At 34.8% G+C, this 18,374-nt stretch overlaps 1 protein-coding gene and 2 non-coding genes across 7 annotated transcripts; 1 reads left to right on the top strand and 2 right to left on the bottom strand.

The window, feature by feature from the left end:
• Positions 1-429: 429 nt before the first annotated feature.
• On the top strand, positions 430-8,561 carry LOC122023623 (pentatricopeptide repeat-containing protein At4g20740-like). Of its 5 annotated transcripts, XM_042581844.1 has the most exons (3): positions 430-2,735; positions 5,127-5,191; positions 7,606-8,561. In XM_042581844.1, exon 1 carries the CDS (start codon positions 550-552, stop codon positions 2,671-2,673), a length of 2,124 nt encoding a protein of 707 aa, XP_042437778.1. In that variant the 5' UTR covers positions 430-549; the 3' UTR covers positions 2,674-2,735; positions 5,127-5,191; positions 7,606-8,561. The 5 variants fall into 5 exon arrangements, with proteins under 5 accessions (XP_042437778.1, XP_042437777.1, XP_042437779.1 ...); XM_042581843.1 differs by lacking the exon at positions 5,127-5,191; XM_042581845.1 differs by lacking the exon at positions 5,127-5,191 and having other exon boundaries at positions 7,833-8,561.
• Positions 8,562-13,904: 5,343 nt separating this feature from the next.
• On the bottom strand, positions 13,905-13,989 carry LOC122025989. Its single transcript, XR_006123976.1, has one exon. It is a non-coding gene; the product is annotated as a small nucleolar RNA snoR20a (small nucleolar RNA).
• Positions 13,990-14,063: 74 nt separating this feature from the next.
• Positions 14,064-14,153, bottom strand: LOC122025980. The gene has a single exon (XR_006123968.1). It is a non-coding gene; the product is annotated as a small nucleolar RNA R38 (small nucleolar RNA).
• Between the last annotated feature and the right edge of the window lie 4,221 nt (positions 14,154-18,374).

Raw genomic sequence — 18,374 nt, forward strand, 5'->3', positions numbered from 1 at the left:
TTAAAATTCTTAATAAATTGACATGTGTTTTGAAAATTTAATTAAATAAAATTAGAAATTTTGATTTAATGGAAAGTGCATGCGGGAAAATAGAAAATAAATAAGGAAAAAAAATATAAGGATGATTTTTTTTTTATTTTTCTAAAGTTGGTGGGACTGAAGCAGACTCGAGCCTCAATGTGGCTATGCCGGATGGGTTTAAAATTTTATCAAAGTATATTTTTAGAGGACAATGTGTATCTAAATAAATGAATATCTGAGAATTACTAATTAAATTATTATTATGTTTTTAATTTTATTTTTAAATATTATTATTAAAACTTATTAGAATTTTATTATTATATATATTATGTTAGTATTTGTAAATTTACAACAATGTTACTAAGAAATTTATATATATCCGTAAATATCCAAATTCGACCTGTGATAGGTTGACCATCACTGTGACCTCGGGTAAATGGGCAGCCATTGCCTTCCTCGCCGTGCGGTTGTCGAGATAGTAAGCCGCCGGCGCCGCTACCGTCGACGGTTCCCTGATTCCCCTCTCGAATGAGTAGGAAGACATCAACCATGCCACCCGCCTCTGGCAGCCGGAAGTACTTCTTCTATGGCCACCGCAAGCCCTCACAAAATCGCCCTGTCGTCCGCGGCGGCCGCTTCTCTAATCGAAAAATTGTCTCTCCCGTCCCAGTTGACACCGCCGTTCGCCGCAGCACCGACTTCCGTGAATGGAACTTTGATTGCCCTAGCCAGCCGATGCCGCTCTCTCCTTCTGTCCCTGCCATCGACCGTCGACGCTCGCCTCTCGCTCGTTACATTCTCGACTCCCTCCGCCGTCACTCTCGCTGGTCGGCCGTCTTTTACGATCTGCGCAAGCTTCGTCGTGTCCCTCCTGACCTCGTCGCCGAAGTTCTCCGCTCTCGCCCCCTTATCGATCCCTCCCTCTTCACCCGATTCTTTCATTGGGCCGGCAAGCAGAAGGGCTTCCATCACACATTCGCATCATATAATGCTTTCGCCTATGCCCTCAATGACGCCGCACGTCCTGCAGCCGCTGACCAACTACCGGAGCTGATGCACGCGCAGGGGAAACAGCCATCCGAGAAGCAGCTTGAGGTCCTCGTTCGAATGCATGCTGATTCTGGCCGTGGCCTTCGGCTCTTCCACATCTACCGGAAGATGCGAGGTAAATTTGGTGTTAAACCTCGCATTTATCTCTACAATCGTATCTTGGATGCTTTAATTGCAACCGGGCATCTTGATCTTGCTCTTTCTGTGTATGATGACCTCAAGGTTGATGGTCTCAAGGAGGAAGCCATCACTTTCATGATCCTTGCTAAGGGATTTTGTCGTGCTGGAAGGATGAATGACCTTTTCCAACTACTTGAACGAATGAGATCAGAACTGTGCAAGCCGGATGTTTTTGCATACACTGCAATGATTAAGGTGTTAGATTCGGAGGGGAATATGGATGGTTGCTTGAGGGTTTGGGAGGAACTGGTGAAAGATGGAGTAAAAGTTGATGTAGTGGCATATTCGACAATGGTTTCTGGTCTGTCTAAAGCAGGAAAGGTTGAAAAGGGCTATGAACTGTTTTTGGAGATGAAGAGGAAGGGATTTGTGATTGACCCTGCTGTGTATGGGTCATTGGTGGAGGGATTAGTAGTAGAGGGCAGAGTTGGGGATGGTTGCCAGCTGTTGAACGACATGAACAATAATGGGTACCGTGGAGATCTCTGCGTTTACAATTCCTTGATAAAGGGCCTATGTACTATTGGTAGAGTTCATAAGGCTCGTAAGCTTTTTCAACTTCTCATGAAAGAGGGTATCATCCCTAGCTCTGAAACTGTGATACCTATGCTATCTGTCTATGCCGATATAAATGATAAGGCCAACTTTTTTCAATTAGCTGATCAGTTAGGAGCATTGAAATTGTCAATTTCAGATCTTATGACCAACTTCTTTTCATCCTTCATCACAAATGCAAATAGAGGAACGAAAGCACTGGAAGTGTTTGAAGAATTGAAAGCAAGAGGATACTGTAGTGTTGCTATTTATAATATTCTTATTGAATGTCTTCAAAGTCTCAAGGATGTGAAACGTGCGTTGGACCTTTATAAGGAAATAAAGAATTCTAAAGTTTTTCAACCAGATTCTCATACCTATTGTCCAATAATTTCATGTTTCGTAGCGGAAGGGCATATTAGAGAGGCATGCTCTTGTTACAACACGATGAAGGAAAATTCTTGGACGCCTAGTGTTGAGGCTTACTGCTCGCTTGTGAATGGGCTATGCAAGATTGGAGAGATTGATGCAGCTATCACCCTTGTCAAAGATTGTTTAGGAAATGTAACTAGTGGCCCTATGGAATTCAAGCATGCATTGACTGTTATAAACACTTGCAGAGCAAAGAGTCCAGAGAAGGTGATAAAAATTTTGCATGAGATAATTGATCAAAATTGCCCATTGGAAGATATTATTTACTGTTCTATCATATATGGTTTCTGTAAATATGCAAGTTCAGAAGAGGCAAGAAAAGTATTAGCAGAAATGAGAGACAAAAAGTTCCTTGAAGAGTCAGACTTTATAATCTATGAGGAGTTACTTAATGGACACCTGAAGAAGGCTACTGCAGCCTTGGTGATCTCTGGCTTGAAGTTTGTTGGTCTTTAATCTAAGTTAGAATTCACCAATTATTTGGAGTGACCATGGTGAATGGTTGAGGAAAATGTCAGGTCTGTTCTTTATATATTTTAGTCTACTTTGTTGTTTATATTTTTGATGGAATACTTTAGTGTTTTATCATTGTAAAGTTTTGCTTTTTATGTTGGTCATAAGCTATGACATTCTTAGGAGAAATGTCTTTTGTGGTATCGAGGTTTAATATTTTGGCATCAGTGACAGTTTTGGAAAATGGTACTATCTTGGTGACGAGCCATGAACTGAACTCCCCCTCTTGATCATCTTCTATTTGGTTTGTTTGCTTCATAAAACAAGATTATAACAACTTCATAGTTGAATGCACTAAATGTTTGTAATAATAGCTCAAAAAAGCAATCAAACGTCTCAAGTAGAGATTGCAATGGATTGGATGCCAGAAAATTTTATTAATATTGGAACTCAGACCAGTTAATTAAATGGGTACCTTATTAGCTAAATATCTGTCGAAGTTTTGAAAACAACTATCCGTGCTCATCGATATAACTAAATGTATACCGGGCAAGTAAAATATTACTTAAACCAGTTGGATAGCTAGCTGGTACCTGACTAACTCTGTACCTAGATTTCCTAATGAGCAAAGTGCATCAACCCTCTGAGTGATCAGATTCAATTCACTGATGCACAATGCAAAAACTAATTTAAGCGCACAAGGACCAAATGCTAATGCATTCCATGGTTGTTATAGTATGTATCAGTACAGGGATCAGATAGCCAAAATCATAAATATAATGTCAGTAAATTATATTTCATTAAATATGATGTTATTAACATCATATATCATATGCGGTGGTTGAGGCATGAGGTGCTGCCACATGAGATCTTAGGGTCAAAACTCGACGCATCCGAGCATGCCCTCCCCCATACCTTGGCCACTTGCACTAATGGTTAGTAGTCACCCGCGATTTACCTCCTTCGTATTGGCCTAGGGATAGATTGACGGGAGCGTTGTGGCCGAGTGAATCGTCTTTTACCACATATATAATAAATTTCAGAACTTCGTTATTTAGATCAATAATACATATTATATTATTACAACAAGAGATGTCATATTTATATCATTATCGATAGTATCGTATTATTGTTATTATTCAATAAATTATATTCAAATTTTTAGGTGATTTAAGATTGAAGGGAAGCCTTGATGCAACAGTAAAGATGTTGTGTGACTTGGTAGTATTGGGTTTGAGTCGCAAAAACAGTCTCTTGCAATGCAGGGTAAGGTTGCATACAATCGATCTTTCCCTGAGACCCCACATTGGTAGGAGTTTTGTACACCAAGCTACCCTTAGGTGATTTAAGATTACCAATCAAATGTTTATGTACTAAAACATTGATAAATAATAGACACTATCAATAATATGGAAGCAACAAATAACAAAAATATATTATAATAAATAATAAAATCAAAATGTATTATAATAAATGTTAAAATCAAATTTGGTATTGTTAATTTTATGATACAAGTAATTTATCATTGAATTTTTTCATATTCTAGGGCATAGTTGGGATGTAAATCAAAATTGGATCATATCCATGAATTTCTCTCAATCAACTCTAAGAGCAATAAATGAGGCGTTTGGTCTAACTAGTAGCTGTTTATGAGCAGTGGCAAGGTTGAACTATTGACCTCATGACAATCTCGAGTAGTACTAAAGTTGAAATTTTTAATTTGAAAATCAATAGAGCAAATAAGACTCTCACCCTCTCGTACATATTTAAATTGGAATTCAATAGAGCAAATATGACTCTCACCCTCTCATACTCATTTACTAATATTCAAGTGGGGATTGTCAAAAAGTTTGCTAAATCATCAAGTTTTTGAATCAACCTAATTTGGACAAATTTCAACTACGCTTATCTATTTCTCTCTCAGTTTAGCTAAATTTCAATTGTTTCAATTTATTTTCTAGTGGTTTCTAACTTATTCCTATGCAATTTCATTAAATTTTAAGTTTCTTTTAAACTTCTCCAATAATAATCTTTGTGAGATTATGATGCAAATTTGAAATATGATGTTGCTTTAATTTTATTTAAAGTTTTTTTAGTGGACTCTCCAAATTAGGAGAAAGAGTTTTCGGGTAATTAGATAACTTTTCCAAATCATAGACAATTTTTTTTTTAAAATTGTCGAGTCGAGTGGATTTTTCTAACATCTTTTTTCTAATTTTATTTTCCAAATTAAGTTGGATTAAAACCTTGAAAAACGGCCATCCTCCCTCTGTGTAATGTATCTTTGTTTCCATAATATTTTCTTTTGATAAGTTTATCGTTTTGGAAGTTTGGTGCTTCATGTTCATCACTTTCTATAGTCCAGTTCTGCATCAATTGGTTTAGAGTCAAATGTGATTGAGTCTTGATACAAGATTTTGTCTTATTATGTGTTCATGGCTTCCTATTTCTTCCAGAGATCTGGTATTGAAGAAATCCTACAGCCACCTTGAGAAACAAATACACCCTAGTCCCCTCAAAGGTATGCCACAACCATTGTTCAATGCTTCTTGCCTCTACAATGCTGCTAGATTTCCTAATCTCACACTCTTTGCCCCCACCTGTAGTCGTTGACCATCAATGCAGTTGATCCTAACACCGCCTAATGCCACATGATTTCATCCTTTAGTTTGACCATCTCTTGCAAAAGAAACTAATTGTTAAACATGTCAGGTTTCATCAAGAATACACTTTTGTCTTAAACTATAAACCTAATGAAAATCACAAACCAGCCAACTCACTAAGTCAAATAGCAGCTACCTTGTATAGGATGAGTATAATGGTAATTGGATTTGAATGATTAAAGAAAGAGTATCCTACATGACCTAATTTTAATATTAATCTTTCAGGATATTCAAGATGGTAGTAGCACCAGTTGGTAGTTTTTGTCATCAGAGATGGTTGCATATTTAAGGGTACATGGCTTGCATTCCTCGAGCCTTACTTAGAGATTTCTTAGTTTGAGAATTACATGCTGGAAGACTAGCAGGACATTTGGGAAAGATGTTGGTTGTCTTTAGATAAATTGTATTGTCATCTTTGAGACAAGATGCTGGTCGAATTGTGCCACAATCTCATACTTGTCAAACAACCCTAAAACACAAGTCTTTACACGTCATTACTAAATCCCCATGAATCTTATAAAGACCTTAGCATGTATTTTTCTAGGACTTCCCAAACAAATTAAAGTCATGACTCTATCTTGGCGGTAGTTGATAGATTCTCCAAAGTGTCACATTTTATCTCGTGCAATAAAATAAATAATGCATCGTATATAGTCAAGATGTTTCTCAAGTTGTTAGATCTAGTTTATCCTCTTCATGGAAGTTAAGTTTGTTAGCTTTTTGAAATACAGTATGAAAATTGTTTGGAATCCAACTTAAATTTCCATCTGCATTTCACCCGTAGACTTTCACCCTGGATTGATAGTCAAATTGAAGGTCATCAATCATATTTTAGGAAATCTACAGATGTCTAGTGGATGAAAGCTAGGTATTTGAGATAATATCCTGTCAATATTTGAGTTTACTTGGAACAATTACTTAAATTGTTCTATTGTGTTGTATATAGGTTGAGAGCTTGTCAACCGATTGACCTAATTCAATTACCTTCCACCTCTCATTTTTTTGAGAGTGCCAAGAGTTTGGTTGAACGTATTAGAGAGATTCATGTCGATGTTAGGAGGAAAATTACTCTAAGTTATAGAATGCATGCTAATGTCATTGTAAATATAAAAGAATACAATGAAGATAGTTATGTTGTTACATGTATTCACCCTGAACATTTTTCTAAAAACTCCTTCGAATAAAATGCTTGATCTACCTCTAATCTTTTTCATACTATGAGAAAGATTCGTATTAATGATTATGAAATTGACTTGTATGTTGATTTAAATGTTAGCAAATTTTCAATGTAGAAGTCACATATTACCATAATGTCAGACTTTCAACATCCTTGTTTGTTGGTTTTATCTACAATGTATACTTTAGGATTGATGGCTGGTCCAGAAGACGGTTCGAGTGTGGTTCAATGTGGCTAGAGGAGAGGGGTGAATAGCAATGGCTTAGAAATAAAAATTTTCTTGTAAGATGAATACAAATCAAGCTTAGTATTTGTAAGGTGTTTGTGTGTAAGTCAGTTGATCATGTCAAGGATTATTCACAACAAAAATATAATTGGGTTCCACAGGGTTTAAGTTTGTCTCCTTTAATACAACCTGCAACAAAAAAAAAAACTATTTCTCAATACAGGCAATACATTGGGGGGCCAGCATGGGTAGTGTACCAGAACTGGCAAAACATGTAATGATTGCTGTATGTGCCAAATAGTTTTAATTTGGGTATATTAGGCAGAGCAAAGGAACACAATTATAACTATCTGTTTTGATTTATGTTAGAAGTTTCATTTAATTTCCATTTATGTTTCTAATCTTGAGGTTAATGTTATCCATCCTTATTTACTTGCTACATGGAGAACACTCTCACATGCTTGGTTTTTGAACTTCCATTGGTTATTAATGAATTGGATGTGTAGTTATTTTTGTAGTTTTTTTTAGCATTGGCAGTATTTATTTTGGTTTGATTGCTTTAACTATTCTATGAGTTTCAACTTGATACATAAATTTTATTTAGAGGACTTTCTTTTTCTTTATTGACTAGGCGGAGTATTTCACTATTCTTTATGCCCTTCAAGAGTACTTTGGATTGTGAAAATATTTTGTTGCTATCATGAAAGCCTGTCGAGCAATGCCTACGATATGCCAAATAATTCATTTTATTATGAATTATGTATGTTTTTGAACATTTTAATTGTAGTATCGTATGTGTAATTTTTTACTTAATAGTGAACAAATCTCAATTGGTTACAAACTCTTAAATGAATCTGAATATTCCTTAGGCCCATTTTACTTCCTGAGTTAGGCAGCTCATGCAAGTTCAGTCCCAATCACAGGGTTATTGTGTTGGGTATAAAAGGAATTTTGTGTGGCACCACAGTTGCTTGCTTTCTTTTCTTGAGTCCAGACACTAAGCCAACTTGTCTGGAGGCATTCCAGCAAATGCGTTTTGGCAGGATTAAGACTGAGAACCAATTTAATTTTTTTTTCTGCTGCCTTGTTCCTTCAGTTTGAATTCATCAACCTTGTACAGATAAATCATGGTGCTGCATATTTTCTCCCTCTCTGACAAGGTGTACTAATGCAAAGTCTCAGAGAGAAATAAGTTTGTCCCCTGCTGATGCTTTATACTTCAGTATCAAGCCTTTGTAATAATTCAGAATCTTAGGGAAGCAACGATCATGGCTTTTTGGAAAATGTATTAGATGCACATCTACTCAGATGCAGTTGGATAATCTTACTATTGCCGCTTTGCTTTTTCCATTTTCTATCAGAAACTTAGAAGCCATGGGATTCCAAATGTGCTGTTTATGGAACGAGCCAGGTTCTGAAGAGAAGTGATAGACTGCACAGTCACAGAAAAAGTGAAAATACTAGATTCCTTATAAAGATGGCTTTTTCTTCTCTCTTATTTGTTTTCTTTTCTCCATCATTGTTTGTTTTTTCTACTCTTGTCAGTACTGATATCCAAAAATGGTCATACTCTACAGGAAGATTGTTGAACCTTTTGCTTGGGGAATCTCAAGTTCTACAGCTGAATTGTTGGCATTCTCTAGGTTTCCTCCAAGTATTAATATTGCATTAGGACTTATGTTCCTCCAAAGAATTTTTTTGATCATATGCCTGGTATGTATTGGTCTGACGAAGATTAGCTATCACCTTTATAAGTCAGTGGTTGCTAAATGCTATGTATTTTCTATCATCTTTTACTCTTATATTATATTGGCCATTTTAATTTGATGCGCAAGTGCTATACTGATTTGAGTAGAAGCATTTATGAATAGAGAATCTGAACGAAGTGATACTGGCAATTGTGATGCAACCAGGTTAGTGATCTCTAAATGGAGACGATTTCTCTTGGTCTGGAAGAATCTACTAGTTTTTGCTATTGTAAGCATTCACTGAATAGCCATTGTAAAAAGCATAGGCATGCCTGTTGGTTTACTTTTTCACATTAGAGGCCCTCAAACTAAATCTGGGTTTTGTTTTGATGTATAAATCAGTTACAGACTGGTTGATGTTTTTGGACCAACTGCAAGTTCCAAAATGTGAATCAAATTTGGCTGGGGATGCTCAAGTTTGGGTTCCGTAGACATGCAGACAGCTAATGTCTAGGTAGAGCCTACTTTAGTGGTAGTATTTGTTGCGACTGAGCTTGTGCGCTCTTACTGTAATTCTACATGTCCATAGGGTTGTAAGTAACGTTCATGAACAAGTTTAGTGTTCGACTTGATAAGAATTTATTTATGTTCGTTCAATGTACATAAGATTAATTAAATAAACAAGTTTGAATATCTCGTTAAACTAAACAAACAAACTTAAACACATGTATTCAGCTCGTTAATATTTATGAACAACGTTCGTGAATAATGTTTATGAACAATGTTCACTAGTCATGTTCATTAATAAAATTCATATCAACATGTTTAACAAATAAAAATAAAATAAATAAATAAATAAGTTTTAATTATCAAACTCAGTAATTAATCAAATAAGTAAAAGTTTTAAATAATTAAATAAATTTGAATTGAGAGCTTGATAACATCTAAATGAATCAAACTTAAGTCAAGCTTGAATTAAGAGTCGGATGCCCCCAAGGCGTAGCACAGATGGTGGACGCATAACATCTCTGCGTAATGACCAAAGGTTGATTACCAGGAACTAACGATATAGGGTTTATCCCATCATGCGCCTGACATCTATGTACTTGTATATACCTCCCTCTATATCCGTGGGACCGACACTAGAGGGGTCGTTAATGAAGCAGCTCTACATTTGAATTGAGAGTTGGATAACATCTACAACAACCAAGCCTTTTCTCACTAGGTGGGGTCGGCTGTATGAATCCGTTTACGCCATTGAGCACTATCTCCTATTATATTATCATCTATATTTAAATAAATTTTATCTTGTTTTATTGTTGCTAACCAAGTCTTTTTTGGTCTTCCTCTTCCTCTTCCTCGTTTGATATGCATGTTTATCATAGTTTCACATCGTCTAATTGGAGCATTTATTAGTCGTCTAAGTACATGTCCGTACCATCTTAAACGTGCCTCTCGGAGTTTTTCCTCAATAGATGTAACTCCGACTTTTTCTCTAATGCTCTCATTTTTTATTTTGTTCATCTTCGTATGTCCACACATCCAAGTTAACATCCTCATCTCTGCAACTCTCATCTTCTGCTCATGGGCTCGAGTCATAGCCCAACATTCAGCTCCATATAACATAGTAGGTCTAACTACGATTTTATAGAATTTACCTTTAAGTTTAAGAGGTACTTTACGGTCACATAAAACACTTAACACTCTCCTTCATTTCACCCATCCTGCTTGTATTCTATGTAAGATTTCTTTCTCAATCCCTCCATCATTTTGTAAAAATGATCCTAAATATTTAAATCTCTCGGTTCCGGACAACTCGTCCTCTCCTATCTTAACAATTGTTTCATTACTTCTAATATTGCTAAACTTAAATTTCATATATTCTGTCTTTAATCTACTAAGTTTAAAACATTTTCCTTCTAGTGTTTCCCTCAAAGATTCTAGCTTAGCATTTACATCTTCACATGTCTCATCTACCAAAATAATATCATCTGCAAACAACATGTACCACGGTACTGTATCTTGAATGTGCGCAGTGAGTTTGTCCATAATTAGTGTAAAAAGATAGAGACTTAGAGCTGATCCTTGATGTAATTCTATCTTTATTGGAAATGGTTCAGTTACTCCCCCTGAAGTCTTTACTCTGATCGTTACGTTCTCGTACATATCCTTAATTAGTTCAATATATGTTACGCTAACACCTCTCTTTTCTAAAATTCTCCATATAATTTCTCTTGGGACTCTATCATAATCTTTTTCTAAGTCAATGAATATCATGTGTAGATTTTGTTTTTGCTTTCGACATTTTTCAATTAATTGTCTAAGAAGATGTATAACTTCTATTGTCGACCTTCCAAGCATGAATCCAAATTGATTTTCTGTCACTGTGGTCTCCTTTCTTAATCTTTTTTCTATTATTTTTTCCCAAAATTTCATAGTATGACTCATTAGTTTAATACCCCTATATTTTGCATAACTTTATATGTCTCTCTTATTCTTATATAAGAGAACTAGAGTACTTGTCCTCCATTGATCATGTATTTTTTTCGTTTTTAATATAATGTTAAATAATTTTGTAAGACATTCAATACCTTGTTTCCCTAAGCATTTTCATACCTCTATCGGAATATCATCTGGTCCAACGACTTTTCCATTGTGCATCTCATTTAAAGTTTATTCTACTTCTGAAGTTTGAATTTTTTCGATAAAAATTAAAATTTCTATGCTCATTTGATCTAATTAAATTACCTAAGTTAAGTTGGTCATCTAAACATTCATTAAAAAGTTGATAAAAATACCTTTTCCACCGCTCTTTTATTTTTCCATCGTTTACTAATACTCTATTACATTCATCTTTAATACATTTTATTTGATTAATATCTCTTATTTTTCTTTCTCTCAGTTTAGCTATTCTATAAATGTCTCTTTCCCCTTCTTTTGTATCCAATTTTTGATATAACCGTTCAAAAGTTTCATTTTTTGTTTTACTTTCTTAGCTTCTTTCTTGACTATTGTATATTTTTTTAAGTTTTTCTCGTTCTTACAAATATATAATTTCTTATAAGCTATTCGTTTTTTCCTTCACTTTCTCTTATATTTTCTCATTCCACCACCAAGATTCTTTACTTAGTGGTGCATGTCCATTTGACTCACCGAACACACTTTTTAGCTACTATTTTCAACTTTGATATCATCTTATCGCATGTTATATTAGAGTCATCGTATATTTCACCTAATGCTTGTACTTCTATCTTCTCCTTAAATATATGTTGTTTCACATCCTTTAACTTCTACCACTTAATTCTAGGAATTGTATATATTTTCTTTCTATTGATACTATGTTTGAGGCGTATATCCAACACTACTACCATATGTTGGGTAATTAAGCTTTCTCCAGGGATGACTTTACAATCTTTAAAATCTTTCTATCCTTTTTCCTAACCATAAGAAAGTCAATTTGCGATTTATTATTCTCACTTTTGAATGTGACTAAGTGTTATTCTCTTTTCTTAAAAAAACGTATTAGGTAATATAAGGTCATATGCTATTGTAAAATCTAATATAATTTTTCCTTCCTCATTCCTCATTTCAAACTCATAACTCCCATGTACTCTCTTATACTCTTCATTTTTCACTCTGACATGCCCATTTAAATTATCTCCTATTAAAATCATTTCATTTGGTAGAATATTTTGTAATATTTCATCTAAGTTCTCCCAAAATCTTGATTTGGTAGCTTCATTTAATCTTACTTATGGTGCATATACACTAATTATGTTCATAATTTCTTTCGCCACTATTATTTTAAGGGCTATAATTCTATCTCCTTTTCTAACTACTCCTACAACTTCATCATTTAACAAACTATCTACAATAATACTCACTTTATTTCTTGCTTTACTCTTTCCAATATACCATAACTTAAAACCTGAGTTATTTATCATCTTTGTCTTCTCACTTGTCCATTTTGTCTCTTGTATACATAAAATACTAATTTTTCTCCTAATCATATCTAGTACCTCCATTGATTTATCAGTGAGAATTCTTATGTTCCATGTTCCAAATTTTAGATTATTAATTTTTCTATCATATTTGTTCTTATATAACCTATGGTGTGAGAACTCTTATCTATTTAACACTACACCCAAGTTCTCATGTAAATGTAGCGATCCTTACTGAGACGTTACAGTCGGACCCTGTAAGGCGAACTCTTCCATATTTATCACTACACTCGAGTTCTGGAGATGTAGTGGTCCTTGTCGAGACGTTACAGTCGGACCCTAGAACGCGTTCTTCCGAATAACATCTAAACAAATCAAATTTAATTCAAACTTTAAACCAGCTCAAATTCATTAAAAAAAAAAAAAAAACAAATCAAATTAAATTTGAGCCATTATTTGAAAGATTTGATTCATTTTAAACTTATTCAAACTCGGCTTAACTACAGCCGTACATGACAATAACAGAGGCATAGGAATGGGGCAATTAGTACATCTTAGCGTTTTTAATTGGGTTAAAAATTACAAGGCAGCTTTTTTCTAACCGAATCATATAAAAAAGTGTTTCTTTTTAATTTATTATCAAAAGTATTTTTTTTTCAATTTGCATCTCTCAGATCAAATTGGCTGGGATGCTCTGGTTTGAGTTTCGTAGACACGCAGATAGCTAATGTCTGAGAAGAGCCTACTTTACTGGTTGTGTTTATTGCAACTGATCTTGGGCGCTCTTATTATAATTTTACATGTTTATTGGGTTATAAATGAGTCAAATCAAAATTTTGATGTTCAGCCTAATAAAGACTTATTTATATTCATTTAATGTATATAAATTAATTAAATAAATAAACTTGAATATTTATTAAACACAATAAATAAATTTAAATATATATATTCAACTGTTAATATTTATAAATAATGTTGATAAATAATATTTATTAATTAATAAAACTCAATAAATAAAAAATAAAATAAATAAATTTTAATTATCAAATTTAATAACTAATTAAACAAGTAAAATTTTAAAATAATCAAATAAACTTAAATTAAAAACTTGATAACATTTAAACGAACAAAACTCATAAATTTAAATTGAAAACTTGATAATATCTAAACAAATCAAATTTAAATCATACTTCAAATGATTTGATCTGACTTAATTTTCTTATTTTTTCTTAAACTAATTCTCAGTCTTAAATTAGTTTTTTTTTATTTCCTTATTGTTGGTTACAATTCTTAGTCTCAAAGTTTCTTGTAATTCATTCCTAATCTTATCTTGTAATCAATTATTAATTATTTTATCAATATTATAAATATAAAGCCACTTAACAAAACATTAGATCACCACACAGATCCATTTAAGAAATTTAGCCTAATTACAAGTCATTTCATAAACTTCAAATTCATGAACTCTAACAAAAATACATTAAAAATCATCAAGCAATAAATTATTTGAATCCAAAATTCTAATAATTTTTTATTATTACCTCAGACCGTCCTAGTTTCAAATTTCTCAACATAAAACAAGTACAGAGACTTGCTTTAATCTTTGAAAATAGTCATCATTGGCAATAGAGATGGATGATTGATTCACAGGAAAGATCGATCAAAAAGAAGCCGAAAAATCAAACAAAAAATAGCAGTAAATGTGTCAGATTGAATATTGTCAGCACCCATAAGAACCTATCAGACAGGGATAACTGTGATTTACATATATTCTCATCATCCACAAGAAAGCATAGCTAAACCAATTGAAGAACAAGCCAAAAATAACAAAAAATAAAAACAAACAACGAACAATAGGGAATCCATCAGCTCTTCCTATTCAAGTAAAAGAAAGCATCATCGCAGCCAATCCAACTGATGGCTACGTCCTTTGCATAAGGCTCACATCATTTAGAATCCCCAAAACGATCTGTGAGCCGATGAATCAGATAGAAGATGGAAGGAACACACAAAGGTCGAAACGAAGAGAATGAAGAAGACAGGCGCAGCGGAGCTCGATCTGGTTGTGCGGGGGGTGTGAGGCGTAGAATATAAATAGGAGACGACGGGTGGGCAAATTAGGGTTTCGCTGAGCCTCACGATCAAGGCCGTTCAGTTGATTTGCCTTTTTATTGAAAGCCGGATCTGCACGTTCTGTAATGCAAATAAAAATAAGTTAACCTATTTTATGAAGCAAATGTAATTTTATAACCTATGAAAATATATTTATATTTGATATCTTGTTCGACCAGTCGATAGATGATGTATAGATGACTTTTAGTGATTCTAGATGTTTGAACCACTCCCGGGTGTCCCGAGTGGATTTCAGCCACTTAGGATGTCCGGGAGTGATCCGAGCGCTCAGATTCACTAAGAGTTGTACAGTGTCGCCCATAAAATGACCGTGCAGGAGATATATATATTGTTATATTGGGTGACGTGTGGGCGTCTCTTACGGGGGAGGCACCTTCGATCATTAGAGGTGCTTCCGTGCATGAGAGGCACCTATGTGTATTGTCTACATGTATCGCTAGTATAATAAACTCGCGTGTGTATATATATTGATCCTGTCCGAGCGCTGAGTCGATGAACGTTGGGTACGTGGCGCTCCTGGTGATGACGTATAGACATTCGACTGCTATGAACCTCCGGTGAGAACCTGCAAGCACAAAATCGAGCCGGGAAGGGGTTCCTGACAACGGCCCTCTGACGCTCAAGTCAACTCCGATGGAAAGAAAGAATGACGAGAATGAAAACTGTAGCTTCAGTGATGTAGAATGCATACCTCCGTCGAAACTTGGGGGTCCTTATATAGGGCTCCAGGGGGGGATGCGTGTACGCATCCCAAAGCATGCATGCTCCTCAAAGCATACATGGAGTGACCATGTCAGAAAAGCGTGTCTGACGTCATACCGCAACTGTCCGAGCAAATCCCTGACATGACAGTGGAAACTTTCATCGTACGATTCTCTGTACGACCCGGCCGCCGACCATGCTGCCCGTCGGCGGCAGCTATCTCGAGGTCGATGTCACCCACTGCCCCTTTTGTCCTCTTCTGCGTTGTTTGTCTGTCACCGGGCCGAACGGGACGGCCACTTAGGCCTCCCAGCGTCCGGTCAAGGGAGTGTGCCGGGCCGAGCGGGAAGGCCGCTCGATCGAACACTTGGATGAGCAACACTGTTCGGCTAGGCGTTCAACCGGGCAGACAGATCGCTTGGCAGACCAACTCTTCTTCTGAGCGTCGGCAACCCGACCTGCGGTTCGGTTCGGCTGCGTACTGGTTCGGCTGCTACCTCGGCTACTAGGCCAAGTCTTGTCTCCTATCGCTAGGAACCATTGGCGGGACCCCTAGACTTTGACTTCCCTGCCCACGTGTCGTTGACCTCTACCAATGTGGGCCCCCCTATCATTATCACCGGATCACTTGTCTTCCCCTCAAGTCTAGTCGAAGGAGGCTGTAGGTCCGACTGACTAGACTATTAGCTTAGTGGTATGATGGTCGCTCGGCCACTGATATAAATGTTTTTCTGCACCGGCCTAACGAAAGTGCCCTACGGACGTTCAGCATATTAACCTATTTTATGAAGCAAATGTAATTTTATAACCTATGAAAATATATTTATATTTATATTTGACATCCTGTTCGACCGTTCGATAGGTGATGTATAGATGACTCTCAGTGAATCCAGATGTTTGAACCACTCTCGGCCGTCCCGAATGAATTTCGACCACTTAGAGCGTTTGGGAGTGATCCGAGCACTCAGATTCACTAAGAGTTGTACAATGTCGCCCATAAAATGACCGTGCAGGAGATATATATATATATATATATATATTGTTATATTGGGCGACGTGTGGGCGTCTCTTACAGGGGAGACACCTTCGATCATTAGAGGTGCTTCCGTGGATGAGAGGTACCTATGCGTATTGTCTATATGTATCGCTAGTATAATAAACTCGCGTGTGTATATATATATTACACACACGGTATAGAACATCTAATAGGTTTTTAAAATGAAAAATAAGGGTCTTGAAGGGAATTTTATTCTTTTGTTCAATATTTGTGGTTTACACAGGGTCTGTCCTGGAGGAGGGTGGCACTGGGTGATGGCCCTGGGCCTAGAATTTGAGAGGGTCTAATTTTTTTTTTAGTATTATATATTATATGCATGTAATTCGGGCCTTGGGTAGTTGGACTCAAATTCATATTTCAGAATATTTTGATATTGTCTTTTACTTTTATCTTTTTAGGCATGTAATTAGGGTCTTGAGTAGTTGGACCCAAATTCATATTTCAGAACCTTTTGATATCGTCTTTTACTTTTATCTTTTTAGGTTGTAATTTGTAAAATGGTAAACAAATAAAAAATGTATTGAGAAAAATATTTTGAAAATTTTTGAAACTGATAATATTATAGACGATTTTACAAATAGAAATGCCAGAAGAAACGTTTAAATGAATTATATATTATTAAAAATTTATTTTGGACTTTTTTTCGCCTGGGGTCTCCTGAGTCGAAGGACCAGGGCTGGGTTTACATATGGTAATGTATACGGAATGAAGAATTTATATAGACAAGTGTTTGCAATGTCCTGACATAAATCAGGATATTCTACTAAATCTGCCCACTTCATAGATATTAGATATCGTGCATATGTATATATCTAATATAATATAATGCATGAGAACCTCTACTATATTTGATTTTAGTCCGAAGATATATTTTTTAACATTTATCGGTCTAAAATGTTTATAAAAGTTTTTCTATTCGAATTGTTATCAATCCTAAAATATGAAATTAAAGAAAATCATGATAATATATATATTTTATATATAAAATAATAAAAAAATTACTAATAAATTTTAAAATTATTTTTTTTTTATAAAAAATATTAAAATAATTTTATTTTGACTTCATCAAATATATAGATTCATACTTAAGTCAAGTACCTTGAAATAGTATAATAGAAAGAGAAAAAAATAATAAGACAAATTTATAAGAACATCCATAGTGGGAGTTGCGATGTGGCTCCAGCGAAGGAGCTCCCTCTAGCTCCTTCGTGTAATTATGAGGATGGAGCCGCTTTTTGTTATTTTTTTATTAAACATTTTTATTTCTAATTTAAAATAAAATTATTAAAATACTAAAAAATAATTTATGATTAATAATTTATGAATTTAAATTTTATTAAAATTTAATTATATATAATTGTATAATAGAAAGGTGAAAGAAATATATATAAAGAAAAGTGTGAGTTCATGAAGAAGTTGTTGAGAGGTTTTTTATAGTGGAAATATGTGTAAATTTTTTTTACTTTTAACGTGCCATATATGTGGCAACGAAAGAGCTAATGGAGAGATTCTATGACTATAGATACCCTAAGAGCATCCACAGTGGAAGCTTCGACGTGGCTCCAGCGAAGGAGCTCCCTCCCATAGTGGAGGGGGCTCCTTCGTGTAATTATGAGGAAGCGACTTCATATTCACAGAGTCGCTTCTTCGTTGTTTTTTTTAAAAAAAATTTATTAAATATTTTTATTTATGATTTAAAATATTTAAAAAATAATTTGTGATTAATAATTTATGAATTATTAAATTTTAATAATATATAATTGTATAATAGAAAGGTGAGAGAAATATATATAATGAAAAATGTGAAATTCATGAAGGAGTTGTTGAGAGATTTTTTTTGATAGTAGAAAGACATGTGAATTTTTTTTTACTTTTAACGTGATATAAACGCCACAACAAACAAACTCATAAAAAGATTCCATGACCATGAATACCCTAAGAAACTCGTCCTTTTTTCATGTAATATATATTTGATATTTATATGTAAGAGATTGCAAGAAATATGGAAGATGATGGAGAAGAGCACATCATGGACATGTTTCTCAGTATCTACTCAATCTGGCTAAACGAGCTCAGACGGCCTAGAGGACTTGGCCTAGTACAATTCGGATAATCAA

Source organism: Zingiber officinale, chromosome 9B (assembly GCF_018446385.1).
Source record: "Zingiber officinale cultivar Zhangliang chromosome 9B, Zo_v1.1, whole genome shotgun sequence".
Lineage (NCBI taxonomy): Eukaryota > Viridiplantae > Streptophyta > Magnoliopsida > Zingiberales > Zingiberaceae > Zingiber > Zingiber officinale.

Excerpts from the sequence above, each read along its gene's own strand:
- LOC122023623 (XM_042581844.1), top strand. The coding sequence starts at position 550 with ATGAGTAGGAAGACATCAACCATGCCACCCGCCTCTGGCAGCCGGAAG.